The following is a 14,656-nucleotide window of genomic DNA, read 5'->3' as shown; positions in this document are numbered from 1 at the left end:
TAAACAGAAACTTGAAAATTTCAGTAGATATTATTTTATTTATTCCATCATTTGGTCGTATTCGATTTATCAATGAATCAAATCAATAGTTAGGTCTGTTAGTGATGTTGGAAATAGAGCTGCGACGTGATTGTAAATATGAACTGGAAAGTTAAAATGATGCTTGAGTTTAAAGGCTTTGCCTTTCGGGCTAAGTGATGTCATTTGGGACCACGAATTATATTTTCCCAAGTTTTTTTTTATAAAATACTTTGACTTTAGTATTCGGTTTGCACATAGCTCGTTAAGTTCAAATGGTGGTATGGGTCAACAACATTACAATACGACACATTTGATCCATTTTTCCGGTATTCAGCCTACGATGATTTACATAGTCACATGGTAGATCATAACTAAAAGCACCGCACTTCAAATTTATTCAAACATCAATCGATCAGATCGAGGGTCTTTCTTCTCTCTCGAACATTCTCGGTGATCATTCCAATCGCAAGCCGTTCCTGATAGATATGTTGGTATTGTTTTCTATTACTATTCGGTTACTGCTCCTTTATATGTTTGTGCATGCAATTCCGATCGTTTACCATTCATAACCCGCTACGTTGAAAATCGTCAATGATAAGAGGCAGGTAAATCAATAATCAAAAATTAATATAATTCTTGATGAATTCAAATACTTCACAACTGAATGAGTTTTTATAATTGTTTCATGTAAATTGACTTGTGAAACTTAGAGCAACTTCTTGATTAACTAATGACTTGATTGAACTTAAGAAATTGTTAAGAAAATTAAAACCAACAGTAGACACACCAATAAAAAATGGTAACGATTTCTGCAGCGTTGCCGATCCCATTGTTATCATTCCACCGCAGGCTCTCTCTCTCTCTCTCTCTCTCTCTCTCTCTCTCTCTCTCTCTCTCTCTCTCTCTCTCTCTCTCTCTCTCGTTCTTCTATTGTTTTTATTCGCAACTATATAACTTTCCCACCCATCATTCTGCTCTGCAAGATGTACGGAATGGAGGGTGGTGGTGGTGGATAGGTGAAAGAAGCAATTTGAAGGATATTAAATAAAACCAACCTATTTAGAGACCATCAAAACTTAGGAAACGATATCCATATTGCCCTAGGACGTATTTTAAGGATTGGGGTTGTATGGAAGCTCCCCTTTCCCCTCATCCGATGTAGACCAAATTTTGTTCCATAGTTTCTCAGATGACCATCAACAATTGTGCAAGTTTTAATGGTATTCGGTTCATAACTTGCGGCGTAATGAATGTTTTTAACAATCAAGTGTTAGGGAAGGGCATGAAGGAAGGTAGCGGGGGGTTTCTAACCATGCCTATAGCACTCACCGGCCCCAAAAACCCCCACATACCAAATTTGGAGTCAATCGGTCCAGTAGTTTCGGAGTCTATACCGGACATCCGGACAGACACATTCATTTTTATATATATAGATTATCCGATAACCTATACCGACGACGCACCGTTATCGGATGAAAGCAAGTCATAAATGACCCGAGCAAAGCCTAGCACCCATAACGCCCAGACGCTCTTCGTCAAACGATTAGCATTCCTAGCAATCGACACTTACCTGTGCTGTTTCGGCCGCGAATCCAAAGTCCAACGCACCGTCACCATTGCCACCATCACCGCAAACGCCACCGCCACCGCCACCACCGTAAGAACAGGATCGTTTCATGCTTTCGCTGCGGCTCACGTAACCGACGCTACTGTCCGACGGTATCGCTCCACCGGCACCATCATCAATCGCACCCAGTTTGACACTTTCACTGCCATCGATCATCCCACTGTCACAGACATCGCACGGTGGTGGCGTTCCCTGTCGGCTGGCCGCCAGCTCCGCCAGCGGTTTACCGGCCGCCAGGTCCGGGCTGTCCAGATCGAGCGCCACCACATCACGTCCGACGTCGGCACTCCACCGGAAGCTCTTCCGGCTCGCATTGCTGATGCAGATCAGCTTCTCCGGATCCAGACTGTTGCGGTACACGTTCTTGTCCCGATCGAGGTTCGCCTCCGTCGCGTCCATGCTCTTGCGGATCAGCGTCGAACGGAGGAGCGTATCAGGTTTCTGGCGTCGCCGCACAACGCCAGTATTGGTAGCCTCCACGACCGGTGTACCGAGGACGCCGCTCGATGGTCTGCTCGGTCGCCGCAGCTCATCTACCGTCGCACTAACGGTGGCCTCACCATTCGCACCACGCGTCTGTTTTGCCAGCTGCGCCTCGTAGCTATTGAACTGATCGTAATCGATGAAGCTCAGATCGTCATAGCTAACCATAAAGTCCTCCTGGCGCAGGTTCTGCAGTGAGGTGCTCCAGTTGGACACGTTCGAGGAGCGGCGCTCCGACTTGAAGCTAATCTTGCGCCGTATCGAGGCGAGGATGCTGTTCGAACGCTCGAACCGTGGCATCGGCGATGGCGTCTCGGGTTCGTCCTCCGGTACCTCCATCGTTCGCTCACGGGACAGCGGTGTGACCGATGTCTCCTCCGTGCTCTCCGATCGCTCCAGGATCGCATCCTCCTGCAGGTTGCGCAACGTCGACTCGTTCTGACTCCGCCGGTACGTCCGTTTCAACTGTATCGAGGACATGCTGCGACTGCGCACGAACGGAACGGGTTGCATCGGTGTTGCCTCGGCGGGCAGGACCACCGGTGCCACTGCCCGGCCCGGTCGGTTCGTGGTCGGCGCGTTGGTGGACACATTCTCACGGCTTCCGCTCAGCCGGCTGTACAGGGTCGACAGTTTGCGCGTCAGAAAGGAACCACTACTGTTCGAGCGTTCCATTTTCGGTGCCGGCTGTTGCTGGTGCTGCTGGTGCACGGCCGGCGGAAGGTCGGACGTAACAAGCCCGGTGACACCGGCGTCCTCCTCCGATGATCTTGCACTCGCCACGGTGCCCTTGAGCGGTACTGCGATCGTTTCCTTTCCTAGGGTACGCCTACCACCACCGCCACCACCGTTGGCCGTGGCCTTACCGCCACCATTGCCTCTACCGTTGGTGGGTTGTTTCGCTTTTTTCGATCGGCCACCACCACCACCACCACCACCTACGGCTGGTGGTTGTTGGCCGGCGCTCGCTCCGGTCTGGCCTGTCATTGGTGCCAAAGATGGCTTTGCTGCTGGACCCACGCCGGACACCGGGGTGCTAGGCACCGCCGCCGCCGCCACCACCACCACCGTCGGCTGACCACCGCCGTGACGGTGCACCTTGGCGTCCTTGCCACCATCATGGTTGCCCTTGTTCCGCTCCCGGCTTCCCTGCTGCTGCTGCTGATTGCCCTTTTTCGTACGATTCATCATCTTCAACATGATTTCGGCCTTCGGCGGACGTCACTGCAAACTGCGTGCGTGCACCGGCGAGCACCACCACCTACTAAGCCTACTAGGGGGCACTACTTATTTCACTCGACACTCTGTTCATAAGCACCGGTTGCTAAGCACTGGGTAGAAGCAGGGTACACTAATTAATTAACTCGCGTATTAACCATTCCCCAACATGACAACACTCCACTGGCCGCGACCATCGCACGGATCGAATCGAGCCCACGGCAGTAACAAGATAGCGCGAAAGTGCTTTCAAATGATTGGCCAGATTAAGCGAGGTAAAGCACCAAAACTCTTCTTCAACTGCTAGTGAATAGTGAGAAGCGCCCTGGCTCACGCACGCGTCATATTCAAACTCATCTACGTAAACAGCAGCAGCGAGCCTCAGCACCACGACGAATCCATCGACGCATGCTGGCTGCGCGCTGTTGCTGTTGTCACACACTCGTACGCACACACACACGCACACACATGCGTCCACCGTCACAGCCAACGTTGATATCAGCCGACAACGACTCAGCAGAGCAGCAGCAGCAACACCTTCATTTTGCTCTTCGATCCTCACTACACACTCGCGACACGCAGTGTGTCTCTCCTCACACACGGTGACACTTTTGCTCCTTATTGCACTTGCCGACGACGACGACGACGACGACGACCATGGTGGTGGCGGACACCTTTTCGAGGGTTTGCTGGACCGTGTTTGCCTTACCACATCTCGCACTCCTACCCGGCCCGACCACCCTGCCCCATTCGGCGTTAAGCAAACAGTGAGCAAACAATTAACACACGCAATCCACGCGCACAAGCACGCACGCACGCACACATCGACCCCTACGACGACGACCGAAACACGGAACAGCACTCGCGCAAGCGACCGACCGATCGAGTACCTTCACGTAGCAGCAGCAGCAGCCCCTTCCCGGGGACGACGACAACGGCGACAACGACGACGACGACGACGAGAACGATGATAACGACGCCGACTGCCGCAACGCGCGCAATGGCACCTGCGATGGTAAAGCGCAACAGACCTATACGAGCTGGTCGGAGCTGCCGGGGTTGTTGCTGCCGCCGGGTATCTATCGGTGAGTCGTTCGAGCCGTTCTGCGGTCCTCCCCCGGGGAGGGCGGGAGAGTTAGTAAGGGCCACTTGCACTATAACAGCCAGATAACATCCGCAAGAGCCACAAATGAGTGAAATTCCACGCGAGTGGTCCGGGAAGGTGCGGTGCTCCTCTCTTGGCACCCCCCCTCCTCCCGCTAACCACACATTCCAAGTCAGGTAAGCATCCGCCTTTATCAGCTTCCCGTTGGGTTTTTTAGGTGGTTGGCGTTGGTGGCGACGCGCGACGCGCGACAATCACCGCGAAACACCTGATAACGGGAGGGAGGATGTTGTGAACACCACGTCCGATGTCAATTGCTGTGCAGCGCTCACACAGATACAATCACCTAGCCACACACACACACAGACACACGCGCGCAGGAACGAGCTACGAACCAGTTACGGTGCGGTTTCCAAACCCTTTCGACGGCACGATCGCACGCACGCACCTACCTGACCGCCACTGACCACTGTGGACGCCCGGTTCGCAAACCTGCTACCAGACCGCGTCTCAACGAACGGACACACTGCCACACTGCCACACGGCAGGACAGCAGCAGCAGCAGCAGCAGCAGCAGCAGCAGTAAAAAAAAACCAACAGCAGCTTACATTAGTCAGTAACCGGTTTTGAGGGTTTTGTGCACGGTGCGGCTCCATTTGCAGTCGGTCGCACTGCAGCTCGCGCACTGGAACGCGCAGGTTTTGACACCGACGTGGCGCACGACGACGCGCCTCGACTTCTCCGCCGACCTCGCCTCGCCTCCAAATATTGGTCCCCCCCCCCCGGACGTGGTGGTGCCGCTAATCGATCAGCTGTTTAACAACAAACGCATCGCCACCCATTACCACCACACACACATGCAGAGACACGCCGCCGCGTTGCGGTAGCTAAGCTAAGCCGAGAACCTACAACCGATCATGCATGGGCAGCAGCAGCAGCAGCAACAGCCACCGCCCATACCGCCCTAATCTTGCGCCAGTGATCATCATGGCGCGCGCGACGCACGCACGCACATCAATCAAATCGCGCGATCACACAAACGCTACTGATGGTGGTGCTGGTAGCCCCACGGTACCACTGATTGGCTGGTTTGGTGTCGATCACAGGCCGCGCGCGCTAAGTAGGTGTTCCGCGATAGGATAGGGTGAGATGATGAATCCGCGGGCGATCGCACAGCAAAACGATTCCAAACATCACCCTCCACGATCAGCTCGTTCAGGTTCGGGGGTTCGCGACCCTCGTGCGGTCGCATCGCCCAAGCATTTGCATTCCAAACAACCACCGCTACTCATCAATTGGGAGAGACCACCATTGGGGATGCAATGGAAGGGGAGGGACGATCTTTTCGCTGAGCGGTCAATTTCACGGTTTACCGTGACTGCTGCTGGTGCTGCTGCTGCTGCTGCTGCGACGCGACCGTTGATGGTGATGATGTAAGCGCAATGAGTACATCGAATGGAGCTGATTGTGAGTCACGGAACCTCAACCAGTGTTTGGTTTGTTTTTTTTTTTTTTGTCAATCGAAGTGCTTTCGGTAGCTTATATGTTTGTATTGTAGGTCACGGGTGTTGGTGGATGGGGAGAGGGCCTGGAGTATGCTGAACAGTTTTCGCTTATTGGGCCATTACAGTGCGGGCCATAAGGGGACAGAGGAGAGGAGAGACTTCAGAAAAGTTGTTATTGAGGTTAATTAAATTTACAAATCGATAGCTGTTGAGCATTACGTTCAGCGGGAGATTATGGAAAAAGATTACACAAAATTTGGATAGTTTTTTTGCTTCTTTCATTGATTATTTTCACTTAATACAATATTAAGTAGGACAAAAACCTTTTGAACTTTTGAAAAAGAAATAATGGGGTTGGATTTTAGGATTTAGTGGAATTGTTATGAAAATATCTTATGATAAATTGTACATTTTTATAATTTTTTGATTGCAACAGCTGCAGCTTACAATATGAGGAAATATGCAAATTTATCAAACTTATCATATTATTATCTTCTGCTTATTTACTGCTAACAAAATATTTCATGTTATTCCAGAATCTAATGCACTGTATTTGTTAAGTCTTTTGTGAACATTTTTTTCTTGCACCGCAATACTTGCACATACAACGGTAAAAATACAAAAAAAAAAACCTATAATTCGATTTGATGAACAGTTAAAACAAATGAATATGTTGACACATACAGCACTCACAGACATCCTCTAGAACACTCTCAGACGATAGAATGTCTTGCCCCAATGCCTGTCGCTGATAACAGGTTTCTTTGAAGCCATGCATGTCGGTAAAAAATTGGAGGCCAAGAAATCGTGTTTGAAATGAACCGCATACACTATCCAGACAACTGAAGGTTTTTTTCAATGGGGAGTTATAAATTGAAAAAAAAATGAAAATATTGACTATTGATGTCATTGACAACAATCGTGCAACTAAACTGTGATGTCACTAAGCAAGCTTAGCATTGACATTCGTATTTGCCCTCAAGCCGGCGACCACCATCGACAGTACAGACAGATGATGCAGTAAGTGCTATCCAAACAGTATATTCGAAGTGACCGTATGAGATCAGCGCGCCCATATTACGCACCAACCCCTTCCAGTAGATCCGATTGTTTTTAACTGAGAGTATTTGTATCAAAAAGCTTTTTTGGTGACTTTTCCTTTGAAACATAGAAGGCAGCCAAAGAAATAGAAATGTCGCAAAACTCGATTGAACCCACATGTCAACCTAAATTCATAGCGCTCCTGCAAAATAGCAGCTTTCCAAAAGCTGTAACTGTAGCTTACTTTGCAAGCGAGCTTAAACATGAAGCTTTTACAATGCTTCAAAGAGCTCAACCCTGAATGGGGCGTTTTAAGCGTGTATCAAATTACAAACATTATCAGCCGAGGCGACCGTTATCACCAATACCTTAAAAATGCAATATTGTGTGACATTTTATTTACGATACAATCTCTCAAAATGGCTAATATATGCACTAGTTTGGTGTGTCATCCTAATCATTCGACTACCTATTTGCTTACCAAGCCAACCTGCTTGGCTTGCATGGGAATCTCTCTCCTTCATCATCCCCAAAAGTCACCAGAATGTACGGAGTGGCTTTCGTTTTCCCTAAACTTTTCAGCTATTAATGCAAATCAGTGGCGGTCACCTTCATAGTAATCTTCGTTGTATACAATGCATTATGTTCTTTACGATGAACCTTAACTTTATTTTCCTTCCATTTGGAACGTGGTCCGATTTATAAGGATAACTTTTCTCATACCTCCTGACTTTAGGGACTACACAAAATCACACAGAATCCTGTTACGTGAGTTGAAGGATGGAATGAGGCATCAAAACGCCACGCATTTCGCCATGCTGAGAGGTAAAAATAGTTAATAAATTTCACGCAGTATTTCCATCGAGTTTTTATCAATTTGGAATTTTTCAAACGTTTCGCACTTCGAATGCGGTCAATTTTGATTTTGGCGTAAAAGCTTATCTATAACCGTGAGAACGTTCCGAAACACATGGACCAATCTATGAGGCTAGCTTATTTAAACGGCTGCATCTTTATCAGTTTAGTTTCGAATAATGCAAATTTGAACACAATTTTCATAAAAATGTAAAAAAACAATAAGAAAAAATACAGTATAATAGGATAATCGTCCCGTTAGCCAGCTTTGTTCCGTTAATCTTACCTTCAACTATAACCAAAACTCTACTTTAGCGCTAGTCATGTTGTGCCTTTATCAAGTGTCTGCCTTCGACTCTATGTCGGTACGATAGATATCGAAATCAGTCCACGCAGCGTCTCGGCACCAAGGACATTTTATCAGACAACTTATGGTAACATCGACACATAAAGCTTCTGCCGGTCACGTGAGGCGATTTTTTTTACCTCACGAACTCATGAAGTCTCGTTACTCTAGGAGTCCTTTTAAACAAGACCGTGTAATTATAATCCCAATTGGTACTTATGAAGTAATTTCTGAGCCAAGCACGGCCAGCACACTATGAAAAAAATTAATACATTTCTGTCCTTACGATTAGATTTTGCGCTACACTACAAAAAACTTACCTCGTTTTATTCTCCCGCTCTTATTTTCTCTGTCTCTCTTTCGTGCCTAATCCTTCGCGCACAGTCTTATCAATCGTGTGCACTAGATCTGATTAAACATAGCATATGTCATCGTTCATACGCCCGCTCGTTATTGCATAACATTGCCTTCTATTTGGAGATGTGTGTTTGCCGAAAATACCGAAAAATGAACTCTCTGTTTTTAATTTGTTTGTTTTTTAATTATTAATTTAAGGGGTTTTATTTATTAGTGAATGAAAAGTATTGCGCAAAATACTCCTGACAGCTGATCAGGTTGATGGTCATTCCCTACACAACTGTATGCGTGAAGGAATTTTATCCGCCAGTTGGAAAACCGTCAAACCGACCAACTTACCGTGGAATTTATCATTTTTCCATAGCCAGCCTTCTAGATTAAATAGGTGGAGGATCCACAGGAGCATTAGGATCAGGCTGCATGAAATCGGGAAAAGAGAAAACAAGGAAGAAAGAAAAAAACACAAATCAGCCATAGGCATTAAACTGTATCACTATCCGTATTCCTTATGGAACCAGCAACTTACGCATGGGCCGACAACACACTTCAGTTCAACTGGATCGAAATGCAAGTTCGGAGGGCACGTCCTCTCGATCGGTTCCCCAGCCAGACACAAGATGTAGTGCGTGCAATCCGTGTCACTCGGGTGATATTCCGGCTGCGGCTCGGCTGGATCCGTGCTGCACGGATTGTTAATACAGTTGGTAGCATTGGGAAAGTTGCACTCTTCCAGTGTTGCATCAAAGTACAGGCCTTCCGCACACTCTTGATCCGGAATTTCGACACCACCGATGCAAATTACGTAAAATTCACACCGTCCCGCGGGATCGGGAAGAAAAGCGATACCATCTGGTGGGCAGCTCGCCGGACACCCTTCGCCTTCCTTTACATCGCACTGCGTTGCGGTGACGTTGAAGAAATAGCCCGGAGGACACGACACCTCGTATCCCACACCTGCATAGCACGAGATGTACAGCGTACAGTTGGTCGGATGTGGCAAGAAGGACTGTGTTGTTGTTCCGGCACACGGGTCCGGGTTAAGTTGTGCCGCGGTGCAGTCGATCACCGCCACCAGGACCACCAGTCCTATCAGCTGTAATGCTGCGTAAAAAAAAAACGAAAGCGTCAATCGTGAGCGGCGAATATTCGAAAAAAGGATTCCCAAAATACTCACTAGATTTGTTGCCGATCATTTCGAGCAACCGTTGCGTAGTGTAGTGTATAACTGGAATGCCACTGACTGCACTGGTGCTTTTTTATACTACTTCTGTTAACTGTTCGGAGCGTCGGAGTTATCTAATCAGCAGCAAAGCTCCATTATCAAATCGGATCAACCTCCGTGTGTCGTGATTTATCGTGGTGGTTTATCCAGCAGGCGGCGACCTAAGATCATGCGGCATCCGGTCCAGACGTCTTCTAGCGTACCTGTCGTGGAAACGTTGATCGAAGTAGCCTACCGACTGGTCCGTGCGCGTGATGATGGCAAAAGCTCCCGAAATATCTTTCTGGCAGAAAGTGTGTCTGGCAAAGCGTAAGCTAATCTATTTACGCGTCAGATTCCAACCACCCCCCACCCCCTCTCCTCACCTTTTCCAGCCACATTTTAATGCATGTAGAGGTACACCACCTTCACCCAGCTGCATTGTGACGAACGGCACATCATCGCTAAGGCATTCGCATTTTGCTGATATCTTGCGTGGTGCGTTATTATCGGCGTGGCAGCGCTACCGATAATTGACTCACTTAGATACGTGCACACGTGCGATCGCATATCGGTAAAGGGAGGACCAATGATGTTCATTAAGATACGCGCGATGGAAACATTGGCCGGAAACATGGGTGCGCGCTTTAGGTGAAAAATGTTCGTCCGAACATATAAATATACCCTACTGCTCGGTAGCACCCGAAGATTGTTCCATTTTTGCAATTTGCAAGCATCGAGCACCCCCATCAGGAACGGAATCAGACCACTGAGAGTGAGTCGCGATGAATGGTAGGTATGATAGTTCTGCGTACACACACACACATTCCCAAATCTTTACACATCCTTTCTTACTGATGCTACTCGATCTGGATAACCTGAACAGCACTTGGCCTAGCTCTCAGTGTAGGGCTGCTACTGAACGCGGTCCAGGCGCGGTTCATATCGGACAACGTAAGTAGCAAAGTCTCCCCACCAAGTGGGAGACGGGGGGTTGGGGCTGTGGCGTTGCGATAATCAATCAATGCAGCTTCTTCCCGCAGATCTGTCTGGCGATGCCGAACGGTCAAAAGCTGCCAATCACCGACGACTGCTCCTCGTACATTGTGTGTGAGTACAACGTGCAGAAGATCCAGCGGTGCACCGCCGGCACACTGTTCGATCCGGTCGCCATGGTGTGCAATTGGGCCAGCTTCGTGAAATGTGGCCAAACGCCATCACTACCACCGATCCATGTTTCACCGCCTGTCATTCCGACTGCTCCTACTCCGCCCAGTACTGGCACGACACGAGTGCCCTGGGTTCCGGGACCGGTGACGGTCCCACCGATACAAACCATACCGACGGCTCCAACGCCTCGGCCAACGATGGGTCCCACCCCTGGTACACCACCGAAACCGAGCCAACCCGTGTACATACCGACTGCACCGACGGCTCGACCTACGACGCGCCCTCCGATAGTGATGACTACGGTGCCGACGATCCGTCCAACGACAACAACAACTACTACTACTACAAAGCGCCCAACGTTCAGTACACCCAACAAAAATCCATACCCATACTGTACCGCGGACGAGTTTAGCTTCATCGGCCATCCAACGTCCTGCGAAAGCTACTACATCTGTGCCTACGGCAAGCTGATTCTGCATAGCTGCGGTAATGGCGTCTACTGGAACACGGTCACGAACCAGTGCGATTTCCCGCAAAACACCGACTGCACGAACCTGCCCAATCCGGCCGCACCGGAAACATCGACACCGTCCATCGAGACGACGACCGTGTCCACGGTGCCAGGTGAGTGGAGAGCGTAGGAGAGGACGGATGTCAGCTGATCGATCAAGTGATTCTCATTTGTTTACCAATGGTTACTTTGATAGATTGCTTGGGAAGTGACATTTTCCATCCGAACTATTCCGATTGTGGCAAGTACTTCATCTGCATCGGTCTGCATCCGATTCTGATGAGCTGCCCCAGCAACTACCTCTGGAACGATAGACTGTCGCAGTGTGATCTACCTGCCAATACCGTGTGCGCCCGGAAACCATGATACGCGGCCCTTCTCCCATAGTCCCTAACTGATTAACAACATAAACGGTACCGGAAGCTTGGTATTGTACACACTACTTTCCTGTGAAATATAAGCTAAAACGGTTTGGTTTGGTTCTGACTTGCTCTGAGGATCTTTCACTCCATCAACCACGGTTTGTATCGTTCTCGGTTGCATCCTGCCTTCTAAATCCCAAAATAGAGGACATCACTGGCAGCTGTACAATTACCATAACTAAAACTGTAATATCAATACCCGAAACTGGTGGCTGAAAGTCATTCGTAGAGACTTTACATTAACGCTTACTTCAACACTTCAAAAAGGGTGTGCAGTGTTTGGATAAGAACACGGTGTAGCATGTTCCGATAAATCCTTTCAGCTCAACTTATGCTGCAGCAACTCTATCCAAAACTTTCCAGTAGCTTGCAGGCGCAACTAGAAGAACACAGCTACGAAGATCATGTCATTATGCATACAGAATAGCGAGTCATCTTGGTAGCATCGAGTACTTCAATCCTGTATGAACTTGTAGTGAGTGTTTCTAAACAAAACATTTTCAAATAAATAACGAACATTTCATTTGCATTCAATCTGGATTGAGTAAAGAAACTAACATTGATCACAGGCCGTACATTAGTTTGTAACATATATTTTCCCGTAACATAAATCAAATCGAAACAAGTTCTACAAATCGCCAAGTGGAAAAGAATCTCCTGAACCCTAAGCTATAGAATGAATATACGATCCTGTGATAAAAAAACTACTACTATTACTACTTGGATCACACGCGTTCTTATAAGCAACGTTTCTGCTAACATGGGTAATCAACACCAGCATCAACTTCAACAGCTCTGCATCTTCACAAATTCATCATCGACAACTAGACGCATCGGCAACTGGTTGTGCTGTTTACAAACCAACACAGTTAGGTCCACGGAAGAATCACAAATAATCTATCTATCTATTCTGCTGGCAGGCGACCAGCGGATCTATCCGACTGGCAGGCGGCCAGCGGAAGCAATGACTAATTGAAATTATCCGTCCGTCCATCCGTCGGTTTAACTAAACCTTTGGATGATTGCCGACCGATGATTATGAAATGATTCGATAATCGTCGCCAACAGATAGTGGCGCTTCCAATAACGCCAAAGATGCCGCTCCCTAGCCGATCCAATTTCGATCCATCGCCCTACGCTGACCAGCGGTCGGTCTTTACGGGGGTCGTTTCCTAGGGCAAGGTTATCTATTCAACCGCAATACCGCCTTACGCGACGATTCCAACCGTAAAACTGAACGATTCGGCGGAAATGCCATCAACTTCCGACGTCCGATAAAAGATAATGCTCCCTAATGTTCGGTTGGATGCAATGGCCGAATGTTTTCTTCTCGGTGAAGGTCCGATCGAACCAACGGCATCGCTGTTGGTATATAAGACCCAAGGGGTTTTAGATGACATGTTGAATTAGCCCAAAGGCGTAAACATGAAAGGTAAGATAGTGTTTTGAAAAGGATTTTGCAGCTGCTTACGGTGCTAATCGAATTCTCTTTTCCTCTCTATACACTGTCACTCCCATCACACAGTCACGGCCGCCATCGTTGGATGCCTCCTGCTGCTGGTGGCTTCCAGCCACGCTTATAATGAAATTTGTGACGGCGTACCGAACCTCACATACGTGAGAAGCCCTCAGGCATGCTATCTGTACTACGCATGCATCGACGGTCAGGCGTACGGATACACCTGTCCGGATGAGCTCTGGTTTTCGATGGAACTGCAGCGCTGCGTACCGCAAGATGAATCCGATTGTGACATCGAACCGGCACCGGAACTACCGGAAGGTCCACCAAGGCCACCGTCACCGGAATGTGCGGATGTCGAGGACTTTACCTACCTGCCCAGTGCCACCTCCTGTCAGTTCTACTATCAATGCATTGACAACTTCGCCTATCTGCTCTCCTGTCCCCGCGGGTACTGGTTCAGCGTAGAACTGAACCGCTGCGGAACCCGCTATGAGGTGGAATGTGATATTGAAGGCGAAAGCACGACAACGTCCACTCCACCGACCACCAACGTGTGCTTCGGTCGCCCGAATTTCTCGAATGTCCGCGATCCGGAATCCTGCCATCTGTACTTCTACTGCCTCAATGGTACACCATTCCCGATGACCTGCCGGAATGGGTTCTTCTTCGATCAGACATCTGAAGGTTGCATACCGGAGGAGGATTCCCAGTGCATTGATGCACCACCGCCACCGACCACCGTTCCCACACCCACCATCTGTGAGGGTGTAGACGATGGGCAGAGTGTTCTTCATCCCGGTTTCTGCAATCAGTACTACGTGTGCGTAGATGGCACACCGTTCGCTTCCCTATGCCCCGATGGACAGTTTTTCGATCAGGAATCGGGAGAGTGCGGTAATCCAATCGATGTGTTCTGCCCGAATGGACCCCAAACCACACCGACACCGGATGTTTGCAGTGGCGTCGAGGACGGCGAGTACGTCTACAGTCCACAAAGCTGCGAAAGATATTACGTGTGTAGCGGTGGTATCGGGTACCTGTTGTACTGTCCACCGGACCTCTGGTTCGACCAGAGCACCCGCGAATGCATCTCTCCCGAGTACGCCATCTGTACGTCCCAACCAGAGGATGGCATCAATGTGTGCCGTGATGTAGCCAATGGCAACTATAAGCCAAGTCCGACCGATTGTAGCCGGTTCTATATCTGCTTTAACGGTAACTCCTACCCTAGCCAGTGTCTCGGTGGCTTACTATTCAACCCGGTCACGATGCTGTGTGATTTGCCCGAAAATGTGGAATGTCTTACGTAGACCAGGGACGGACGTGCCACCT

At 48.8% G+C, this 14,656-nt stretch overlaps 3 protein-coding genes across 11 annotated transcripts in view; 1 reads left to right on the top strand and 2 right to left on the bottom strand.

The window, feature by feature from the left end:
• Positions 1–6,523, bottom strand: part of LOC125954159 (mucin-5AC) — a 105,483-nt gene extending 98,960 nt beyond the window's left edge. For 2 of the 9 annotated variants that reach the window (XM_049684228.1, XM_049684230.1), the window contains exon 1: positions 1,592–3,790. In XM_049684228.1, the coding sequence (XP_049540185.1) occupies positions 1,592–3,331 (1,740 nt within the window). In that variant the 5' untranslated portion in view covers positions 3,332–3,790. Of the gene's footprint in view, positions 1–1,591; positions 3,791–3,886; positions 4,806–4,849; positions 5,019–5,062; positions 5,097–6,466 lie in introns of those variants that run through there. The other 7 variants (XM_049684224.1, XM_049684226.1, XM_049684222.1 and 4 more) reach the window with 7 other exon arrangements.
• A 2,248-nt stretch (positions 6,524–8,771) lies between these two features.
• Positions 8,772–9,780, bottom strand: LOC125954175 (peritrophin-1). Its single transcript, XM_049684258.1, has 3 exons — positions 9,733–9,780; positions 9,085–9,659; positions 8,772–8,974 (listed from the first exon to the last, which is right to left on the bottom strand). The coding sequence occupies exons 1-3, from the start codon at positions 9,749–9,751 to the stop codon at positions 8,936–8,938; spliced, it is 633 nt and encodes a 210-aa protein (XP_049540215.1). The 5' UTR covers positions 9,752–9,780; the 3' UTR covers positions 8,772–8,935.
• Positions 9,781–10,544: 764 nt separating this feature from the next.
• LOC125955390 (mucin-2-like) lies at positions 10,545–14,634 on the top strand. The gene is made up of 5 exons (XM_049686525.1): positions 10,545–10,551; positions 10,646–10,713; positions 10,803–11,553; positions 11,637–11,765; positions 13,388–14,634. Exons 1-5 carry the CDS (start codon positions 10,545–10,547, stop codon positions 14,632–14,634), a joined length of 2,202 nt encoding a protein of 733 aa, XP_049542482.1.
• The last annotated feature ends 22 nt before the right edge of the window (positions 14,635–14,656 follow it).

This window comes from Anopheles darlingi, chromosome 3 (assembly GCF_943734745.1).
Source record: "Anopheles darlingi chromosome 3, idAnoDarlMG_H_01, whole genome shotgun sequence".
NCBI classification, from domain to species: Eukaryota; Metazoa; Arthropoda; class Insecta; order Diptera; family Culicidae; genus Anopheles; species Anopheles darlingi.
Note: the sequence above shows the minus strand (reverse complement) of the source record. Positions and strands in the feature narration are given on the sequence as shown.

What these genes read in the sequence shown, in the direction of transcription:
- LOC125954175 (XM_049684258.1), bottom strand. An exon ending in AGTGTGTTGTCGGCCCATGC is followed by an intron (nt 8,975 to 9,084) that starts GTAAGTTGCTGG and finishes GATTTCATGCAG; the next exon opens with CCTGATCCTAATGCTCCTGT.
- LOC125955390 (XM_049686525.1), top strand. An exon ending in CGCGGTTCATATCGGACAAC is followed by an intron (nt 10,714 to 10,802) that starts GTAAGTAGCAAA and finishes TTCTTCCCGCAG; the next exon opens with ATCTGTCTGGCGATGCCGAA. An exon ending in GAACGATAGACTGTCGCAGT is followed by an intron (nt 11,766 to 13,387) that starts GTGATCTACCTG and finishes CCCATCACACAG; the next exon opens with TCACGGCCGCCATCGTTGGA.